The sequence below is a fragment of the Trachurus japonicus genome, chromosome 4 (genome assembly GCF_045865225.1).
Source record: "Trachurus japonicus isolate A0001 chromosome 4, Traja_1.0".
Classification (NCBI taxonomy): domain Eukaryota; kingdom Metazoa; phylum Chordata; class Actinopteri; order Carangiformes; family Carangidae; genus Trachurus; species Trachurus japonicus.
Window position 1 is genome coordinate 7,070,293 of NC_140910.1, and position 20,190 is coordinate 7,090,482.

The 20,190-nt window shown below is 40.1% G+C and overlaps 1 protein-coding gene across 1 annotated transcript; it reads left to right on the forward strand.

Annotated features, from left to right (window-relative positions):
- The first annotated feature begins 1,890 nt into the window (after positions 1-1,890).
- Positions 1,891-18,805, forward strand: slco2a1 (solute carrier organic anion transporter family, member 2A1). Its single transcript, XM_085773630.1, has 14 exons — positions 1,891-2,057; positions 8,642-8,779; positions 9,993-10,155; positions 10,701-10,913; positions 12,331-12,429; positions 12,520-12,659; positions 13,717-13,795; positions 13,971-14,135; positions 14,609-14,807; positions 15,623-15,770; positions 17,002-17,165; positions 17,581-17,645; positions 18,297-18,417; positions 18,548-18,805. The coding sequence occupies exons 1-14, from the start codon at positions 1,998-2,000 to the stop codon at positions 18,666-18,668; spliced, it is 1,875 nt and encodes a 624-aa protein (XP_085629756.1). The 5' UTR covers positions 1,891-1,997; the 3' UTR covers positions 18,669-18,805.
- Positions 18,806-20,190: the final 1,385 nt, after the last annotated feature.

Sequence of the window (20,190 nt, forward strand, 5' to 3'; positions counted from 1 at the left end):
GCATGTCCTAATACCATCCAGATCCTAGCATCAACACACTCAGTCTAATATGGCTTTTTTTTCCTTTTTTACAAATATATTCCATTTAAATAACTCCCTTAAACCTGCTGTTTGCTGTTCTTCCCTGTAGCCACGTATAAAAGTAGCCTCCAGCTTGGATTCAGCTTCATGTGACTCACTGTTGTTATTGCTGCTCTGTTTCCTCACAGTTATGTCACATTTTCATATGTAGCTTCTATTTTTTTTTTTTATTCACTTGTGTCGTGTGTTCGACAGCCATACAACTTGGCCATTGTACAACGCCCCAATGTCTGTGTTGCTAAGGAACCAGTTGATTTGACTGATGGTTATATAGTGAGAGGTTATAAGTTCATGGGAAATGCTCTCTCTGAAACCCATATCAACATACCAGTAATATACAAATGGCTGATAAGAGCTGTTCTCCTTCCTCATGATGAACCTTTACAATATCTCAGGATAATCATTAAAAGGTGCAATCAGTGTGACCAGAAACTGACAGGTACTTTCATTTTGTTAGGCTACTTGATCCAGTTTCCAGTTCTCATTGTCTGTAGCACACACTTTGCTGTCACTGCAGTGTGTGTGTGTGTGTGGGGGGGGAGTTCAAGCACCTTAATGACAGGCAAGTCCATCCATCAAGTGCAATGAAGTGGATTCAGACAGAGGTCACAGTCCGTGTCACAAAGAAGGAATACTGGCTCAACCAGAACAACGCAGTCTGACCACGTCAGGTATGACATCAGAAAATTAGGGGAAGCAGCAGAGCCTGTGAATTATGAGTTTCTTCCTCTAAACAGGATTGTTTCTATTGTGAAACCCACAAACCACAGAATATCTATCTATCTATCTATCTATCTATCTATCTATCTATCTATCTATCTATCTATCTATCTATCTATCTATCTATCTATCTATCTATCTATCTATCTATCTATCTATCTATCTATCTATCTATCTATCTGAAACAGCTACAAACAGGGTATTATACCATATTTTACAAAACTGGTATTTTTTGTTTCATTTTATAGAAATGTGAATATAGTTTGTAATGAAAGGTTTAAAATACTTAAATGCTTAAAACACAGTGTAGGTGCACTCGGCTTTTAAAATGGAGAAACTACTGTAAAATGCACTCATGTTGTCCTCATAAAACAAACAGGGCTTGACTGACTTGTGAGATTGATTACCCACTATCTATCTATCTATCTATCTATCTATCTATCTATCTATCTATCTATCTATCTATCTATCTATCTATCTATCTATCTATCTATCTATCTATCTATCTATCTATCTATCTATCTATCTATCTATCTATCTATCATATGGTCATATGAAAGTGATTAGAACAAACAAACCAGGACTCACCTGGGCTGAGTTAACACATAGTTAAACTGGTATTGTTAACTACCACTAATAAAGGGCAGGCCCTCTCTGACCGTCCTCAGATCAGTGGGCCACATCCTGGGGCCTCTGTGCTCATTAGCTCCAGGCTGAAGCTGCATTCCCCAGTTAATGAAGCATGGAGCGTGTTGAGGCAGCTGGAGAACAAAGGACGGATGACAACAATTAAACACACACACATACACACATACACACACAGATACTCTTGCTCGTCCGTGTGTGTGTAAATTTCTCTGAGTAACGGTGAGTAATAACGTCCTCTCTCGCGCTCTCAGGTGAGCTGTTGCACAGGTCCTCGCGCGCGCATGACTCAGCCAATCAGCGCGAGAGACTGTCTGTTCCCACTTCACAACTTTCAAAACATTTACGCGTGGAGCCGCGGGGCCGAGTCCCGGTTACATCACCGACCGACCGACCGACCGACCGACGGTCATAAAACAGCCCGACCGCTCACCGGGAGGAGGAGGAGGAGGAGGGGGGAGAGACAAGTCATCAACCTCTGACACGGAGCTCGAGAGGCTGCACTGTAGTCCACGAGCCGACAGGAGCGCGTGAGGACACGAGCAGAGCCCATGGACATAGATTCATCCAAGACCATGAAGAAACCAGGGAGGATCCGCTGCAGCATTAAGGTAGACCTGAGACCATTCACTCACTCACTGTCCACTAACCTGCAGCACTTGTTCTCCCCGTTGTTTATGTAACCGTATGAACCAGATCCAGCTTATTTATAGAGGATTACATAACTTTACACTAATGATAATACACAATAACAAAGAGACTAGAGTTATTTCACCGCCTGAAGACCCGAGGAAAGTGTCTAATGTGTCTAATGAGCGCTGTCGGCCAACAATAAACTGAGCTTCACCTCAGACTAACACTCATCAGAGCTGCTGAGCCGCACAACTTAAAGATGGTCTGTGAAAATCCTTGTAAATCAGGTTTTTATTATAGTTTTAGTCGCTGTTAACTGGTCAGCTTTGGTGTGACTCCACACAGGAGGAAGAAAAGAAAGTTTTCCTCCACTGTTTTGTCTTGAAAGGAATTTTATTATTGGCCTAAATCAATGATTTATCTTTGCTGTCAGAGTGAAGGAATGGTGCTGTTATCTCAGCAAAGGGTTCCAGGTGTTTCACTCAGCCAGTCTGCTAAACTGATATACTATAATATAATATGAATGTATGAAGAATGAAACATGACAACATTTCCCAGGCAAATAATATGTATATTTAATTATTAACTTATTAAGCTGATGATTATTGTCATGATTTGGTTTGTTTTACATGAGGAATGATTAAAATGGCCAATGAAAATGACAGTATGAACTTCCCAAATATTCAATTTACATTCATGTGATATATATAAGCTATTTTTTAAAAGAGCAGTAAAGAGAATAATTTGCATTTAAAAAAAATAGCTTTAGTTTATTTTCAGAAGAGTTAATCTCCTAACTTCACTTTGCTTCGGATGGATTTTCATTTTTCAGCGGTGTTGTTTCTCCAATAATTAAATACTTGACATAGGTTTTTATGAGATATTTGCTGTATTGTGTTCACCTCTGGCTGGGGCAGAGGCAGCAGTGGAGCCAGGCTGCAGCTGTACTTCACTGTAAAGAGAGAAACACTTTGTTCCAGGGCTGTGAGTAATAATGAGGCAAAACTTCACACTGCACTTCGGTGGTTGCTTTCAAAAGCCTGTGAGAAATGACTTGCCCTCTTTCTTCTCCTGTGCGAATGAAGTGTGACTAATACACCTACACTATATTCTGTAAGTGGCAACTTGAGCAATGTGTAAATTTCCAGATGGTGGAGGTTTATTTGAAAAATCTTTAGCTGTGTTTACCTTCAGAATTCTCACCCAGACTGTGGTGGGTCCAGCTCTTCTGTTTATCATATTAAGTCTTCACTTTAAAGCCCCCCTCCTCTTCCTCTGTTCAAACCAAGATGTACAAATATAGATAGGGTGGAGGGCAGTGAAACAGTGAGGCTCATCCTACAGGCATCTGCTCATCTCTCACAGTATGAATGCACCTGAAGTTCAAAGACAGTAAATGTTAAATTTAGTCAAAGGGAGTAGTTCAGAGTGAGCAGCAGGCGATGTGTCAGCGGGGTGTTTCTGTGAGCCGCTCTGTGGTATCTGTTAAACTGTGCGTAAAGCCAGAGCTCTTGATTACGCCTGCTCTCCTGTCCAGTAAATGCAGCGCAAGTCGAAAACTGGCCGAGCTGCTTTTCACATGAAATCAAATCCCTTTGCTCCGAGCAGAGTCGGCAGGTCAACAATAGTTTCTCAGGGAGCAATCAGATCCATCCATCTTCTCTCTTGACACCAGCACGTACTGTAACTACTCCTGTTTGCTCAGGTTGAGTAGGACATTCAGTTTTTCTTCACAACTTCTTTGAACTTATCAAAGTGGACTACACCTCATCTGCACCCATGTTACGCCATCAAATTCTCTGTATGGACATATCTGTCTGAATCTGAGTCATGTTTCTGCCTCATGCTGTGGGAGATGGCATTTAGACTTGTTTGTGCATTACATAATTTTCTTGAGATAGTGAAGATAAAATACACAATACAATCAGTCCATTGATCAAGAGCTTGACCTATATTATTTATGTGACCTGTTAAGTCAACGAGATTGGCAGAAGGATAGGTGAGGCTGTAAGGTGATGTGTAACGCTGAAGTGGAGTGATCTACTCTCCTATGTTTTTAGACTGGAGATTAAAACATGGGATCAAGCAAGATGAGGCTGTCCTTTACCCACCACCTGAAATATAAATTGATTTACTATGAACTAAGTCAATGCTGTGAGTAACAGGCGTTACACTGTTATATCCTGAATAGTGGGATAGAAACTTTCCAGTTAGCTCTTCTCCACACCTGTTTGGCCCAAAACATCTGTTTTGACATCCAACATGTCCAATTTGTATGTCTTAACGAAACGTTGTACATACCAGCTCCTCTGATGCTGAGGCCTCCGATGCTGTCATGTAGGCTCTTGGTGATGGCTACATTTGGGCTAGATAGGCTACCTGTCAGGTGTGTTATACACAACTCTGAACCGTCCATTTGCACTGGTAATTTTAAACAGTTGTAGAAATGGCCAGAAGATGCAGATGATTGAAGATGACCTCTTACTTAAGTCGATATTTCCCATGTCGATGTTTCCTAACCACAATTTATAGGTATGTTGAGCTGGGAATCTTACGTGGTGTCACCAAAATTTAAACTCATGAAGACGATCAAAATGGACACTTACATGCGGCACATTTGGACGTCTTCAGACAAAATTGACACAAAATTAGGACACAGCCAGCCAGAAGGAAACTGAACTTTAGCTTAGGATAAACATATGTTGTTGAATTAAAACTACATGAACAAAACATCAGATTGTTGTCATACAGGACGTTACGTGGCCCAACACTCTGTATTTTGAGATAAGATAAGATCAGAATGACTGTATTAATCCCCAAAAGGAATTTCATTTGTCTGTCAGCTCATCTACCATTTGTAGAAAAATGTAAAAGCCTGGCTTCTCTCTATCTCTCTGTTCTGCATTGAAAAGAGAGGAGTTGTCCACCATCTCTGTTTTTTGGGTGTTGGGCGTTTGGGTATTATGAAGCTGATGATCTGAGTTGTTCAGAATGACCTCTCACATCTTCAGTGTACATCTCTCCACCACCTCCCCCAGTGTATCCAACCTGGCTCCAATCACAGAGCCAGCCTTTTTAACTAATTTGTCCAGTCTCCTCAGGTTTACAGACTGATAAAACATCTGCAGCATCTTTACTGCAGATGTCAAGAGATCTGAGCATCTCTGCCCCTTCGAGTGTATCTGTATTAAGGGACCAGTCCAACTTATTATCCAGGTGTACACCTAGATATTCATAGTTTGGCACCACCCCACAACAAGTATTCACTGGCTGAAGAAGGGGTTTGGATCTGTGGAAATCTACAACCATTTCCTTTGTCTTTGAAGTGTTCATTAGGAGACAGTGTTTTGTGACTCCATTCACTGAAGGCTTTAATCATATTCCTGTCCATCCTGATACACGCCACAATAGCAGTGTCATCAGAATATTTCTGGATGTGGCAGGACTCAGAGTTGTATTTGAAGTCCGTTGTATGCAGTGTGAACAGGAATGGAGCCAGGACAGGACAGTCTCCTGTGAAGCCCCCGTGCTGCTCATTAATGTCCCAGAAATAGTTCCGCAACCTGACAAACAAATCCTCAGTGAAAAAGTGAAAAAGCGTATTTTCCAAAAGGAATCCACAAAAGCGCTCCTTTGTTCATGATGCTATTGTTCGGCGTTGTGTGTTTTATGTTTGTTTCACAATGAAGGGAAGCCATTCTTTGCCTATTTATGCCTTTCAAGTATCCTGGGAGACTTCATACAGTTTTTCCTTTATTCCATTTTTTCACCAAATGGGCCAGGCGTTTTTTCTAGCGAAAGAAAAAAATGATTTCCTCATGGAAATCCATGGATATCAAGCATTATAGCTGTAACGCGTGTCCCTGAAATAAAAGCATTTGAAATTCTAGCGTGAACTTCCCCCCATTCTTCCCCTAACAGCAGGGTTGAAGGCTGGGACAATAACCTCCAGACAGATGGAGCGGAGAGTTTTTAAAAAGGATAGATATGTACGTAACGCACGCAGCATCCAACTCTGCACAGCCACTTTCCTGCTTACGAACATCAAATAGGCTTAAATAACTTGTATTTACAGTGTGGATAAATAATGAATCCTGTTTCTGTCGTGGTGTTGACACGTCATAGTTCTGCTGCTTCTCCTTTTCACAGCTTGTAGTAATGAATAAATACCTGATCAAACTTTAAATATTTATGAAACATTGCTCCATCGACTTGACTCCCAATGATTGAGTAAAAGAAAACACAGTTTATGCGATATCCCAAGATAAAGATGAAATCTTGCACTATAATAGATTATGATTTGTCAAAAACAACGTTTCCAGTGTTAAAGCCAAATTGTGTACAAGCCAAATAGCTGTCTCTGAAACATAGGCCTTATCACAATATAAACATTCACCCAACTCAGTTAAAGCCTCAAGTGGATTTTAAGTCAACCTACGTAAAACGTCATATTTGAAGGGAAAAAAAGAAACAGTGGTGAAGTGCTAACGTTTTGTTTTAATCTAAATGACAAACAAAAGCAGATTTTTTCCTGCCTGAACAAACAGGTCCTGTTGAATCTGAGATAATTGAACCCTACTTGATACAAAATGAGGATGAAATATTAACAGCAGTGTCAAAGCATCTCTTGTGTGTGCTAACAAACCATAACGCCAAGCTTTAATAGGAGCATTAACTGTTCTGAGTCAAACGCATAGTTTACTCTCCCTCGGCTGACCTGGCAGGCAGTAAACAAACTGAAAGCTTGGATTTATCACTGTTTTCATAGCAAATTCGCTCCTAATCTCGACGCGTATCTCCAGCGTCACTGGTGCATTCATGGCCCCCGGAGCGAGTAAAGCCATGTGCAGAGTGTCTGTGAACGCCTCCTGACACACAGACGGGCGAGTGGCTCTCCCTGATCACTGTGAAGTCCGTCCAGAGGGCAACTCCGATCTGTCCTCATCTCTGGGTGTGAAGAGCAAAGTCAGTGAGACAAAGTACAGCCAGTGAGAGACACAAACAAAGCTCAAACTTCATCACTGCACATTTCAACTCAGTGTTTAACTTGTAGAGAATTGAACAGTTTTACACAGGACACCACTATTTGTCAAATTCCTTCGCCAGTGGCGGTAACAGAGTACATTTACTCAACTACACAATGTAAATATAACTCAGTGCTGCTTGTTCTTTACTCAACATGCTAGACCAAATAAACATTGTACGTTGTTTGGACTTGAGTCAAATGAGCAGGACTTGAATCTCGAGCTGTGAATCTGAGGACAGCACTTCGTTTAACAACATCAAAAAGACCTTGAACTTTACACAGACTTTAAAGAAATGGTCTAATGTTGTGTTTTCCTGCTGACAGTCGGGTTAGATACAAATCGCCTTCAAGCACGAAGCTACAGCTACATTGTTGGCCTTTGCACAACGACTGGAAATCATCCTAGCAGCACCTCTTAAACTCACAATGACTTCCTGTTGAGCATCAGAGCTGCTGTATCAGCCACAGTTACATAATCTAAAACCAAAATGTGCTAATACATCACTTATACCAACACACCTATCTTTATGAAACTCAGGGCTGTTCTGTATAATCAGTTCCTCTAATTACTGTATCTCTTTTTTTCTTTACATCATTAAAACTCTGAGTGCAGCGTGCCGGTTTGATTGAGTATGTTTCCATTGTTTTGCTGCTTTTTAAAAATCCAGTTAAGACTCTAAGTACTTCCCTCACTGTGTAAAATGTCCCTGAAAAGACGTCAGGTCACGATCCACTGGACTAAAGCTGTTGAGTTGAAGGCATCTGGCACTGATCCAGCAGGCGACAGCTCAGAGGTCGTCTCCTGAGTCAAAGTGTCAATTGGTGTGAAATAACTTGGGAAGAGATGTGAGAATGTCAGACTTGAGAAAGAAAGAAAAAACCTCACACACATCTCTGTTTAAGGAAGATGTCCTCTGTGCTGTCTATTAATTTATGTAGAAAATAATTCAGATGATTCACGTCTCTTGACTGAGCCTCTGCCAGATGTTTTGTGATGTTTTTTTTTCCAGAGCAGCTGTCTGGCTCCTCAACTTTACTGATCTCCCCACTGTAATTTCACTGCACTGACAATATTGCCTCTCTGATGTTTAGCCACTCCACTGAACTGGTGAACTTAATGTCACCTGACGTTAGCCGAGGGGTTGAAAAACACCAGAGCAGCTACACATGGTGCTGCGGTTCGTCGGTCTGAACTTATCCCGCGTTCCTTGAAACAATCTCAGACTTCTCAGGAGACATTTGTTTTAGGCGTTGAGTCTTTCGAGTTCTGCTTCCAAGTGAGTCCAGCCAAATGTCTCTTGCACATGATTGCTCCAAAAACACAGTTGACATTTATGACCATAACCTATTTTTAAGGTCCCGGTCCACCACCTTTACAAGTTTTCACAGGCATTCTTGACATAGCATCTCTGTTGTTCACTAACCTTTCTCATTGGTTTCTCATGTTATTCAGCAACAACATTTACCACTATTCAAAGCAATGGGGCAATTAGTTTTGCAGAATTTTTCACAGATTTACATTTCTCTCTTTCCCAGCTGTTCGTCCTGTGCCATGGCCTCCTGCAGCTCTCTCAGCTGCTCTACAGCTCCTACTTCAAGAGCACCATTACCACTATTGAGAGGCGCTACGGCCTCAGCAGCTACTCCTCGGGAACCATTTCCTCTCTCAACGAGGTGGGAGCCAACAACAACATACCCTCACACAGTCTGAGATCATGATAGCTTTACTTCAAGGATACCGATGACAAAGGAGGAATTGGAGAACACACAACACATCAAAATCACACTTCCTCACAATTCAAGCAGGACTCCAATATTTTGGAACAGTTTAAATACTGAATCCGGGGTCATGACTGATGAAGGGATGTTTTGTACATGCTCATCAAGAAGGGTACTGGGTTTTTTTTTAATGCACAGGCAGGATTTGAATGTATCGAACAGATAAAGCTTTCCAGTTTTTTTCTAGGTTTCAATTAGTCATGGCCACAAGTCACTATTCCCTAATTAAATCACTGTGTTGACATTTAGCTAGTTATTTGCAGCTCAGGACTTGTCAGGATTTGGCCGCACGTCAAGTCGTTCATCAGATCTGATTTTACTGTGTGCGATTGTATGAAAACACAAATCAAAAAAGGACTTTTCATTTCAGTTTTGTATCTCCTCCTCCGGTAATTGCAGCTGCTTCAGTCAACATTCTTATTTCCTAATTTTGGCTAATTTAAGGCTAATTAGCGTCTTTTAGCTCATTGTTTTGGTCTTAAGGAACCACAACACTGCTGTGCCAGTCCAAGTTCATTTGTTTTTTTGTTTTTTTCAAAAACAGGCCCAAATCACTGTCACGCCCAAACTAAATGAAATATTTTATTTATTGTATTTATTTAAAAGGGACAATACACATTAATGAACATTCGTACGTGTGCACAAATGTAAATGCGTCAGAGTTAGCAACTTGCTAATTTGCATCCGTTGTATCACTGAAGAATCAGACAGACAGACACTGAAAACAATGTGGCATATTCTGCTGAAAGTGGGAAAAAAAACAGGGTTAAGGTACACTATCTGGAAATAGGCTACTTGGCATAAAAATGTGTTTTTTTCCATCTGTCTTCACTTATTTGTTCATAAAACTGCTTCAAATGCTCTAACACTACTGTTGGTGTTGGGCCATGTCTATGGAGACATCATTCATCCTGCTATAAAAGCGCTCTAAAATGTGAGTGGTGATCATTCTCACCAGTGTGAACGCCGGCCACGTTCTTCATTTGTAAACTGATTAGTTAAACATTAATTCTGAATTATGCCTCACTCAGTTTGGATTAAAAACTTTACTAGCACCCCAAATGTGAAATGTGATCCTCTTTGACACCTGTGTCTCTCTCTCTCTCAGGTCAGTAACAGTGTGCTGATCGTGTTTGTGAGCTACTTTGGGAATCGGGTTCACCGTCCTCGTGTTATTGGAGTCGGTGGATTACTGATGGCCATCAGTTCCATGATGCTGACCTTACCTCACTTCCTGTCCCAGCCCTACGAGTTCGACTCTGTTTTACACAGTAAGACAATGTCACCCCTGCTTCTCTCTCCACTGAACCTGCTGTGACAGCTAATGTGACTCAGTCCAGAGCAGGGGACTCACGATTGTACAAATATGTCAGTGATATTTATGAGGCTTTACTTGGTCTCAGACACCACAGCGCCTTCTCAGCAAAGTCTCCACAGCAGTCAGCAGGAGTCAAACAAGTATCTGGAGTTTGGCTCACTGGTGTATTTAGAAAACCTGCCGGTGCTCCGCAGCTGAACTTTTGTATGAAACTCAGGGAAATTCATAATCTCTGTGCACTCGCTGAAAGCTGAGGAGATTAGAATTGCCCCCAGGGCATTTCATTTGTAATAACAATCTCCCTCTTCCTTTATTCAGTTTGCCCTCGGACAAAGTAACTTGGCGTCGCACAGTGTGTCAGTGAAGAGTCAGAGAGGCTGCAGGAAATTAAAGTAGTTGGACATCTGCATCCCCCGGCTTGTGATTAACGATCACTGTATTTTCCTCTTCCTTGTCCCTTCCATCTCTGTCCCCATGTGACCACCTGCTGTGATCCAGATCGCCATGACATTTGTAACCTCCATCAGAACTCGACCGAGTCCGAGTCTTGCAGCCGGGACGAATCCAGGCGTCTGGCCGACACCAACAACCTGTGGCTGCTCATGGCCAGTGCACAGCTGCTCTTTGGCGTGGGCACGGTGCCCATCCAGCCCTTTGGGATTTCCTACATCGATGATTTCGCAGGACCTGGCAACTCCCCTCTTTACATAGGTGAATGGCCTATAGTTCAGAGATGGATCAATTTGTTTAGATAGAGAGAACACAATTTGAGGGCCGTGGTTGTTAACCAGGGTGATTCTGCAGGTTTGCATAAAGAGAGCTTTCTAAGAATTATGTATGGGACAATAACCTCCAGACAGATGGAGCGGAGAGTTTTTAAAGAGGATAAATATGTACGTAATGCACGCAGCATCCAACTCTGCACAGCCACTTTCCTGCTTATGAACATCAAATAGGCTTAAATAACTCCTGTTTCTGTCGTGGTGTTGACACGTTGTAGTTCTGCTGCTTCTCTTTTTCACAGCTTGTAATAATGAATAAATACCTGATCAAACTTTAAATATTTTTGAAACATTACCCCATCAACTTGACTCCCAATGATTAAGTAAAAGAAAACACAGTTTTTGCGATATCCCAAGATAAAGATGAAATTTTGCACTATAATAGATTATGATTTGTCAAAAACAACGTTTCCGGTGTTACTGTAAAGCCAAATTGTGTAAAAGCCAAATAGCTGTCTCTGAAACATAGGCCTTATCACAAGTAAGTGTTAAGATTTTTAACATCAGGTTTTTGTGGCTTGGTTTCATTCAGAGCTTTTTTAATTTGATTTGTCAAAACACTCGTAATGAACCTTAATTATATAATATCTAAATCCTGTTTCACCTTTAAATTTGCTTTTTAACTCTGAGAACTAAAATGTTGCTCTTTCTGCTCACTTTGTTTTAATACACAAAATCAATACATTAATTGCGTAGGGAGTTATAAGTGCTTTTAATTCGGACATGAAAACATTTTGTCACTTTGAAGATTTTCACGTTGATGCTGATAGTTCAAAACACTGAGAAAACCCCACTGGTTGAAGCATCAGTGTCAGAGCTCTAGATGGAGTCACTGTGTCTGCAGCGTCAACAACTTACAGACACAAAACAAGTCAACAGCAGGTTCACACAACAGCCTTCAGTTGTTTTCACAGCTTTTATCTCTCATGGCGTGGCGAAGGTTAAGAATCTGCTTTTCACCGAGTTCAAGCAACAGTCAACACTAATGACTCCTAAATGAGCTGGAATTTGTATCAGTGTCCTTCAGACTGGTTTCAATAAGAGATAAGCATTTTAAAGCAGAACACTAAAGAAAATCAGTCAACAGGGTGGACCTGATTGTCCTCCAGTAATCAGTGCTCCACTGTTGGTGCTTTACAGATGTAAGTCAGAGAAAGAATTTGTTCATCAGTAACCTTTGAAAGGCCAAAAATGTGTAAAGCGTACACAAACACTTGACACAAAGTATTTCTGGTGTGAATAACACATATTTTAGATGAATGAATCTTGGATTTTTAAGGTCATGATGGTTAAAAAAAGAAAATCTCAGAGCAGCTGAACAGAACTGACTGTTGTATCATCCACAGCCATCCTGTTTGCAGTGTCAGTGTTTGGGCCGGTCTTCGGCTACCTGCTGGGCTCCGTCATGCTGCGGGTCTATGTGGATGTGGACAGACTTGGTTTAGGTAATGATGAGCTCTTTAAAGCTGAACGTATTTTAAAGATGGGGTGACGTGGCGTAGATGTTTGACTGTTGTATGTGGTCACTCCTGCAGGAGGTGAAAAGGAGCTGAGGCCGGGGGATCCTCGCTGGGTCGGGGCCTGGTGGATGGGCCTGCTCATCACCACCGGCTGCCTGGTTCTCACCTCCATCCCATACTTCTTCTTCCCTCGTAGCATGCCCTTAGAGGACAGGGTAAGCCATCCTCTCTCTCACAGGGGTCTGATGCACAAACAGTTTTATGACCAAACAGTTAACTGAGTTTATCTAAACTTTCAGCCACAGTAAGATGTAAGATACGTATTATCTACTGTATGTCCCCCATGTTGCACTGACACCTACTGGCTATACTAAGGTATAGCAAGTTCACCGTTCCAGTTTCTTTCCTTTCAACTATAAATGAGCCTTATCACTGGCAAGTCATGAAACAAAACACATTTTAATCCACGGAATTGTTTTTTTTATATAAAGTTAGATTTTTGTATTGTTTCTCATGTTTATTCAACCAGTTAATCGATCTGCCAAATATCAATCAGTCACAGGTATGATATAGATTTCCTCCATCATCCTTGTTAGTTAAACCACATTTAAGATGTTCCAACTTTGTCCACAACTTGGCATGGTGAAAAATATGTAAATGATAAGTATTTTCACTTATCAGTTTTAGATGTAAATCTCAGTGAAAAGCTGTAATTTCCATATTTCTTCTTCTTTCTTAGGTATCTTTACAGTTAAAATATTATTATATTATTATGTACAGTAAGTGCATCAGACATATATACAGTATATATATATATATATATATAGGGTGCTATATAGTTTTAGCGACATTGTAACATTTGATTTCCCGTGAAACACATTTGAACACGTGTTTCAACCAAGAGCAGGTTGAAAGACAAAAACTCAAGAGACTGTACAAGTCTTTCATTATGATGTTTGACAGCTTTGGATGATTTTGAATGCACCAACACTGTGGAGCCGTCACACACAACTGTCAGTTCAGTCTAATGTTTCCACCTCGGATGAAGGCAGTGTGAAGAGACAGGAGCTTGTTATTGTAGGAGAATGTGGCATGAAGGAAGTTATAAAAGAGATGAATCATGTTATTAGGCCTGTTGTGATGTGGTGAAGCAGCATAAATTCATGCACCCATGTTCATTACAATAGTAAATGGTATATGGATAATGGATGCTGTAATCATCCATGCACACATGCTTTTTGTAACTCAGTATACCATTATGTCAACCTGCAGGTAATTGAAAGTGAAAGTGACATGAATGAGGATCACTTCCAGAAGAAACCTGACATCTCTTTACTTGATTTCCTGAAAAGTAAGTCTGTCATATTCAGATTGCAAATGTTTCGCCTGTTAGATTCATGTAGCAACTTCACTTTGTTTTACTGTATATCAGATACAGTTAACAGAGATAAATAGTTGCAGAAACTTCATGCTGAGGTCATTTCCAGTACTAATCAGTGTATCTGTATGTGGTTGTGTGTAATCAGTGTTTCCCAGAATGTTTGTCCACCTCCTGTTGAGCCCTCTCTTCCTGATGCTGGTCCTGGCCCAGTGCTGCTTCTCCTCAGTGATTGCGGGTCTCGCCACGTTCCTGAACAAGTTTCTGGAGCGGCAGTACGGCGCTTCGCCCGCCTACAGCAGCCTCCTAATAGGTAGGAGGAGGGCCAATATGATTCTGGAGCTTGAGGAGATCCTGCAATAGATCACAATTGTCCTTGGAGTTAATGTTAGCTGGCTGTTAAATAATTCAAGTTATAATGTAAAGTATGATATATATGAACCCATTTAATGACCTCTCTGGAGGTGAAATAAAACAGTCTGTTAAAATCACTCAGTGGACTCTCTGGAGTGTGCCAGCCCACTTTGGCCTCTGTCCAAAGAGTGAATTAGGTTTTTGCTGCCATCTTGCCTCCCATGAAAATTTCATTTGGGCCTGTGTGTATTTTAAGTTGGCCCATTTGCAACAATCAATTCATTTTCAGGCAGCAACTCTCATTTGTTTCCTGTATCAGTTTACAAGCAAAGTGAAATAGCATGTGATGTTTAAGAAACCCCCTTGGACATCTTTAATATACAATAAGTACCATCTTTACTGGGAGATAACTAAAGTCTTTATTGTTCGCAGGTTCTCTGAATCTACCATCAGTAGCAGTGGGGATGCTGGTGGGTGGGGTCATCATGAAGAAGACTGGTCTCTCTCTAAAGACCATCCCCCGTTTCTCCATGGTCATGCTGACCATTTCCACCCTCCTCTGTGTCCCCCTCTTCTTCATGGGCTGTCCCACCCAGAAAGTCTCAGAGGTCAATTGGAAAGGACAGTACAGGTGAGTGGGAGTTGCATTGTTTCTCTAATGTTTGGTAATGATAATAATCATAATAACAATAATCATAATCATAATCATAATTAATAATGGCATAATAACATTTTGTATAGCACTTTCCAAAACAATTTTACTGAGTGCTTATATATATATTTTTTATATCCATAGAACAATAGTGCTTCCCATAAAATCAAATGTTGAACTGTCAGCTGTTACAAACACAAAACCAATAAAAGACAATGAAACAGTGAAAACTGTAAAACAACTGTAATAAAAAACAAATCATTGGGTTGCCTTTCTATAAAAGTGAGTTTGAAGAAGTGACTTGCCCACTGAGAAGCGGAGAGTGGGAGAGTGGGAGTTGCACAAAGCCAGCCTAACTTACTGTGACATTCATTCAGCTCAAGTGCAGTGAAATCAAGAAGCAGGAGATGCTGAACTGAACAATTTACAGATGTATTTTTTAGTATTTTAGTTTGATTTGGATGCACTGGTGGTGGGATAAAGAACTAAATCAGGCACAGTACACAGGATAATCGTATTCCTCTGTTAGTCTGTGGTCAAATCATTATGTAAATGATGTACTACAATTACTACTTCTGATTTGCCCTTTTCCATTTGTTATGTACTGTGAGGGTTGTTTAAATTAAATACTTTACACAGTAATTAAGACAGCACGTGGGATTTAATTGTAAGCAAAGAAATGTACGTTTATATATAGAAATATTCTCATAAAAACCTATTAAAAGCCTAATAAACTCTGACATGAGCTGCTTGTCTTCCTTTGACTCCTTCCTGTGTCTCTCTGCCCCCCACAGTTCACTGCCCACGTGTTACTCTAACTGCTCCTGCCCTAAAAGCGCCTTCAACCCCGTGTGTGGCTCTGATGGTATCGAGTACATCACCCCCTGTCATGCTGGCTGCACCAACTTCACCAGAGACCCCAACAACACACACAGGGTTCAGGTCAGCCAGCTCTTTATGGTTTATGTTGTGTATATAAGGTATGTCTCTAGATATATAATAAGTCAGTTGGACATATCTACTGTATGATAGAAGGCTGTATATGAGGAAAATGTGTGTAGCACTAGAATAAGATTACACAACAGGCCAAAGATGCTGAAGGAAGGGATGTGCGGTATTTTTACTCAAAGGAACACTGCTGGGAATACATAGGCTACTACAGATAAAAGACCATTAACATTGAGTTTGTGCTGAAATAACATGCTTGTCAGAGAACAGACTTTTCTGTGAACCCTACTTTTTCTAATTTCAAGTACATACTTAGACCAGGAAGTGACTTTGGCCTCTTTGGATTTGACAGTGTTACATATCTGCCATATGGCTGTTGAATTGATCAGAGTTTTAATGTAGGAGCAGTGATATGAAGTCTGATTTCCTTCATGATTTGTCTCTTGAGCCAGTAGCGTCTGCTCCTAACAGGACACAAGAGCCCCACAATCAATGTTTATTAGTCACAGAGCATATAGGAGGTGTTGGACAAGGACAAAACGTCAGTATTTAAACGTCACAGCTTGTGAATAATCTTCTGGTGGGTGGATTGTTTGACTGCTAATAGAGTATTAGTCAGTTTGACTGAGCATGTAAGCCTGCTGTGTAATACCGAAGCACAAACACAGAGAGTGATGACCACCACTAGCTTAATGGATTAATCCCAAGATATCAGTGAATAATTATTTTCCATTTCTGGCGGACTCAGATGTCCACAAGTGAGCAGCTGAAAGTGGAATTCAGTTACAGGACAAAAGGTCTGGAAACATTTTCACCAGCTACCTCTGTATTTTGATTAGAATTAATTAACATGAAGGTAAATGGTATTGTAAGAGGGAAAACAATTTATTTTAAATGAAAAAGAAAAAAAACGTATTCTCATATGTTGTGTGTCAGGGCAGTGTGCAAAAATACATGTCAGATCATCACATCATTGTTTCAAACTATATTCAGTCAGCTCATTTTTCTTCAATCATATGAATACACTTGCACTTTGCTAATTGTCATCACTCATTAAAAAGAAGAACTGCTTCAGGTTCATTTGAGGTTAATGTAAGTTTAAGTCCCTTCAGCTTCTTGGGTTAAGTAGATGCACTTTATTAAACCCTAGTGGTAAAGATGTGTAGGACAGCAGATGGTAGTGCAGCATAGAATAAAAAGGTTGTCTTTCATTGTCTTTGTACAGCTATATACCAACTGCAGGTGTATACCAGGGGCCCAGAGTCAGGCCGACCCAAAACCCTGTCCAAACGGCTGCCCTCACTTACTTCTCCCCGTCATACTCGTCATCTCTCTGGCATCGCTGATCGCCTGCTTCACTCATAACCCAATGTACATGATGGTGCTCAGGTGAGAAAGGATTATGGTAGCCTACAGTATAACATATATACACGTACATTAGTTATATATTTGATATGTTCAAAATAAGTAGCAGCACAGGTCTATTTCAATGTAATTGCCTACAAATACTGTAACAAATTGACTCAATATATTATTTTATTCTGCTTTTAACTGCTACAGTCAAACACTGAGCTGCTCTTGTTTGCTGCCAGACAGTTGTTGATGTCAATAAAAAGTTGAATACGAATAGTCAATACCCAATGAACCTGCTTGGTGCTCAATGGGAGGAGAGCCACATGAGTTGGAAAAGTCAATGAGAAATTATTTTTTAGCAGCTTATATTGAGTGATTTTAGACCAATTAAATGTAAAAACTTTTTTACACACAGCAGGTATTGACCTTTTCCATTTCTTTTCCTTCTCAGGTCTGTTCCCTCTGAAGAGAAGTCATTCGCTATAGGAATCCAATTTTTACTCATGAGAGTGTTGGGTAAGTCAGGACATAAATACTGCTGTTTAATTATGCATGGACAATTACTCCTCCTCATGATGGAGTGCACAGTACGTCCTCTAAATTTCCAGAGGTCCCCCTAGCTCAGGCATTGTATAGGGCCCCAAAAATGTCCAATACAAAATAAATAATAATAATAATAAAAAAAACATGAATCAAATGAACTAATTGCATAAGCAAATAGTTTAATAATTTAACAACTTGAAAAAAAAACTGAGCTTACTTTCATGTAATGTCATGATTTTTTAGTTTTTCTTTTCTGTTTGCTTTTTATGTTATATGTCATATAAATGTATTATATAATAAAAGGTGACACTATGAAAAAATATCAAATAATATAAAAGTATCAGCAAAGAAAATTAAATATTTCAAAATTATGATTTGCATAATAACATAAAATAAACTCCAATAAAACTCAGGTTGTAGGAAAATAAGAATAATTTAAATGACATATCAAAAACAATGAGTTGAGTCTTATTTCAGAATTTGTTGGATTTATCAGGTGACTAGGATATGGATCAGCTACGTATTAGACACAATAACAAAATTCAACTGTGTATTTTAACTTAACTTTGTCTTGCATTGCCGTCTGGTCAGTGATAAATACGTTTCTGTCCTCCTCCCTCTCAGCCTGGCTACCTGCCCCTGCTCTTTATGGGAAGGCTATTGACACATCGTGTATCTGGTGGAAGACTGTGTGCGGAAAGAAGACTAGCTGTGGTTACTTTGACAACAACATCTTGAGGAACCGGTCAGAAAGCTCACCACTTATAATTACTACACACTTCAGACAGTTAACATATCATGAAATGTACAGTATGTGCACAGTAAGCAACATCCCCTCTGACAGCCGTTCATGTTTATTTGTTTGACCTGTGCAGGTACCTGGGCTTGCAGGTGGGTTATAAAGTCGCTGGCATCGTTCTGCTGATGATGCTCGGGTGGAAGGTGCATCGGACCCAGGAGTACAGTCTGGAGAAGAGGCCTGAGGGACTGCTGTGACCCTGCTGATGGAAGCCTCTGTTTCTAAAAGCTTTGCTGTGGGTTTAAATGTTTTCAAGAACATTGTGAGGAGAGGAGCTGTGTCAGTGGCAGAAAGCCACAGGCCAAGACAGGCCTACGCTGACCTCAGTTAAAAAGCACAACTTCCCTATGTGCTGCTTCACAGGTGGGAGGTAAAACATAGATTTTCCAACAAGGAAAATTTGTGACATTTTTAGACGCTTTAAGGCTTATGATTGGAAATTACTCTGCCAATATGACGCACTCATTGCAGGTGAGGAGAGGGCAGCTAGAACACCTCTCTTGTGTGGTACCTCACAACATTTTATATGGGTCTGAGGCAGGGACGAGAGCCTGACCAATGGTAAAACAACAGATAATTATCTTTGTATAGAACTTGCTCCTGTGAAGTAGGACCATCTCCAGGTTTCTATTTGCAATGGAAACATACTCTGTAACTAATTTACTGTATAGCTTAATATTTAAGTTTATTTTTATAGATGTTTGTCTCATACACAGAGACATCTGTGATAACTGCAATACTCATTTCATATAATATCACATATAGCACTTGATTTAAATGCAATTTTATTGTACTTTCACATATCCAGTACAATGCACTGTTACAGTATTAACCATACGCATTATGCTATCTACTGGTGTGGTAATATGTATGTTATCACAGTGGAGTGCATTAGATGTATCGAGCATGACTGGCTAATAAATAAATAAATATAATTATATACAATTAAACAAGTCTCTGTGATGTGTTTTATCACGCAATGCTCCCATATTTATTTTTTCTATGTATGTGAACTTGATGTTTGATGGGGCCATTGTAATGTGTTATTTTCCACAACATTCTTACATTATTGATCAAATATTGGAAAAATAATCTACAGATTTATCAGTGATTAAAGTAACCTGAAGCCTTAGTTTTAGCTCACTGGGTGAAACACAATGCACCAGCATCATGGACATCTGCAGGTCAATCTCTTATAGACCATGAGTGCAATAGCCTGATAACATTCAGTTTCAAATCTGAACTAAGAAATACTATTTTATTTTACTGCCAAATCCAGTTGCCAAGTCAATGTATTTAATTGGCAATGAGAGCATAGTGGGACTTAAAGGTTACAATTTGTGAAACATTTGAGTTTCTGCACAAACTTTCCTGAGGGATCACAGGACAGGAGAGAGCTTCAAACGTGCAGAGATGTGCCAGGTCAGATGTGACCAAAATGTTAATTTCATTTTAAAAAAGTAATCTATGTTAATGGTAATACTGTGCATAGTTTTCTTTTTTCATTCACACCAAGCAAACATCAGAGTATCACACCCTCCTCTGCATCTTTCTTCCTACCCCTTTAACTGTCACATAAGTATAGCCTAACCTTTTACTTTTACACAAACATACACCTCCATGTTGTTGGATAGCTACAACAGTTTGTACCAATTCATTCTTTATTCGTTGCTGGACAACGACAAGAAGTTGATGAAGCTGGAGCGGCCAACAGCAGCA

Bases quoted from the DNA above. Each gene is read 5' to 3' on its own strand.
- slco2a1 (XM_085773630.1), top strand. From the start codon at position 1,998: ATGGACATAGATTCATCCAAGACCATGAAGAAACCAGGGAGGATCCGC. The intron at 8,780-9,992 runs GTGGGAGCCAAC...TCTCTCTCTCAG, and splicing joins CCATTTCCTCTCTCAACGAG to GTCAGTAACAGTGTGCTGAT. The intron at 18,418-18,547 runs GTCAGAAAGCTC...TGACCTGTGCAG, and splicing joins AACAACATCTTGAGGAACCG to GTACCTGGGCTTGCAGGTGG.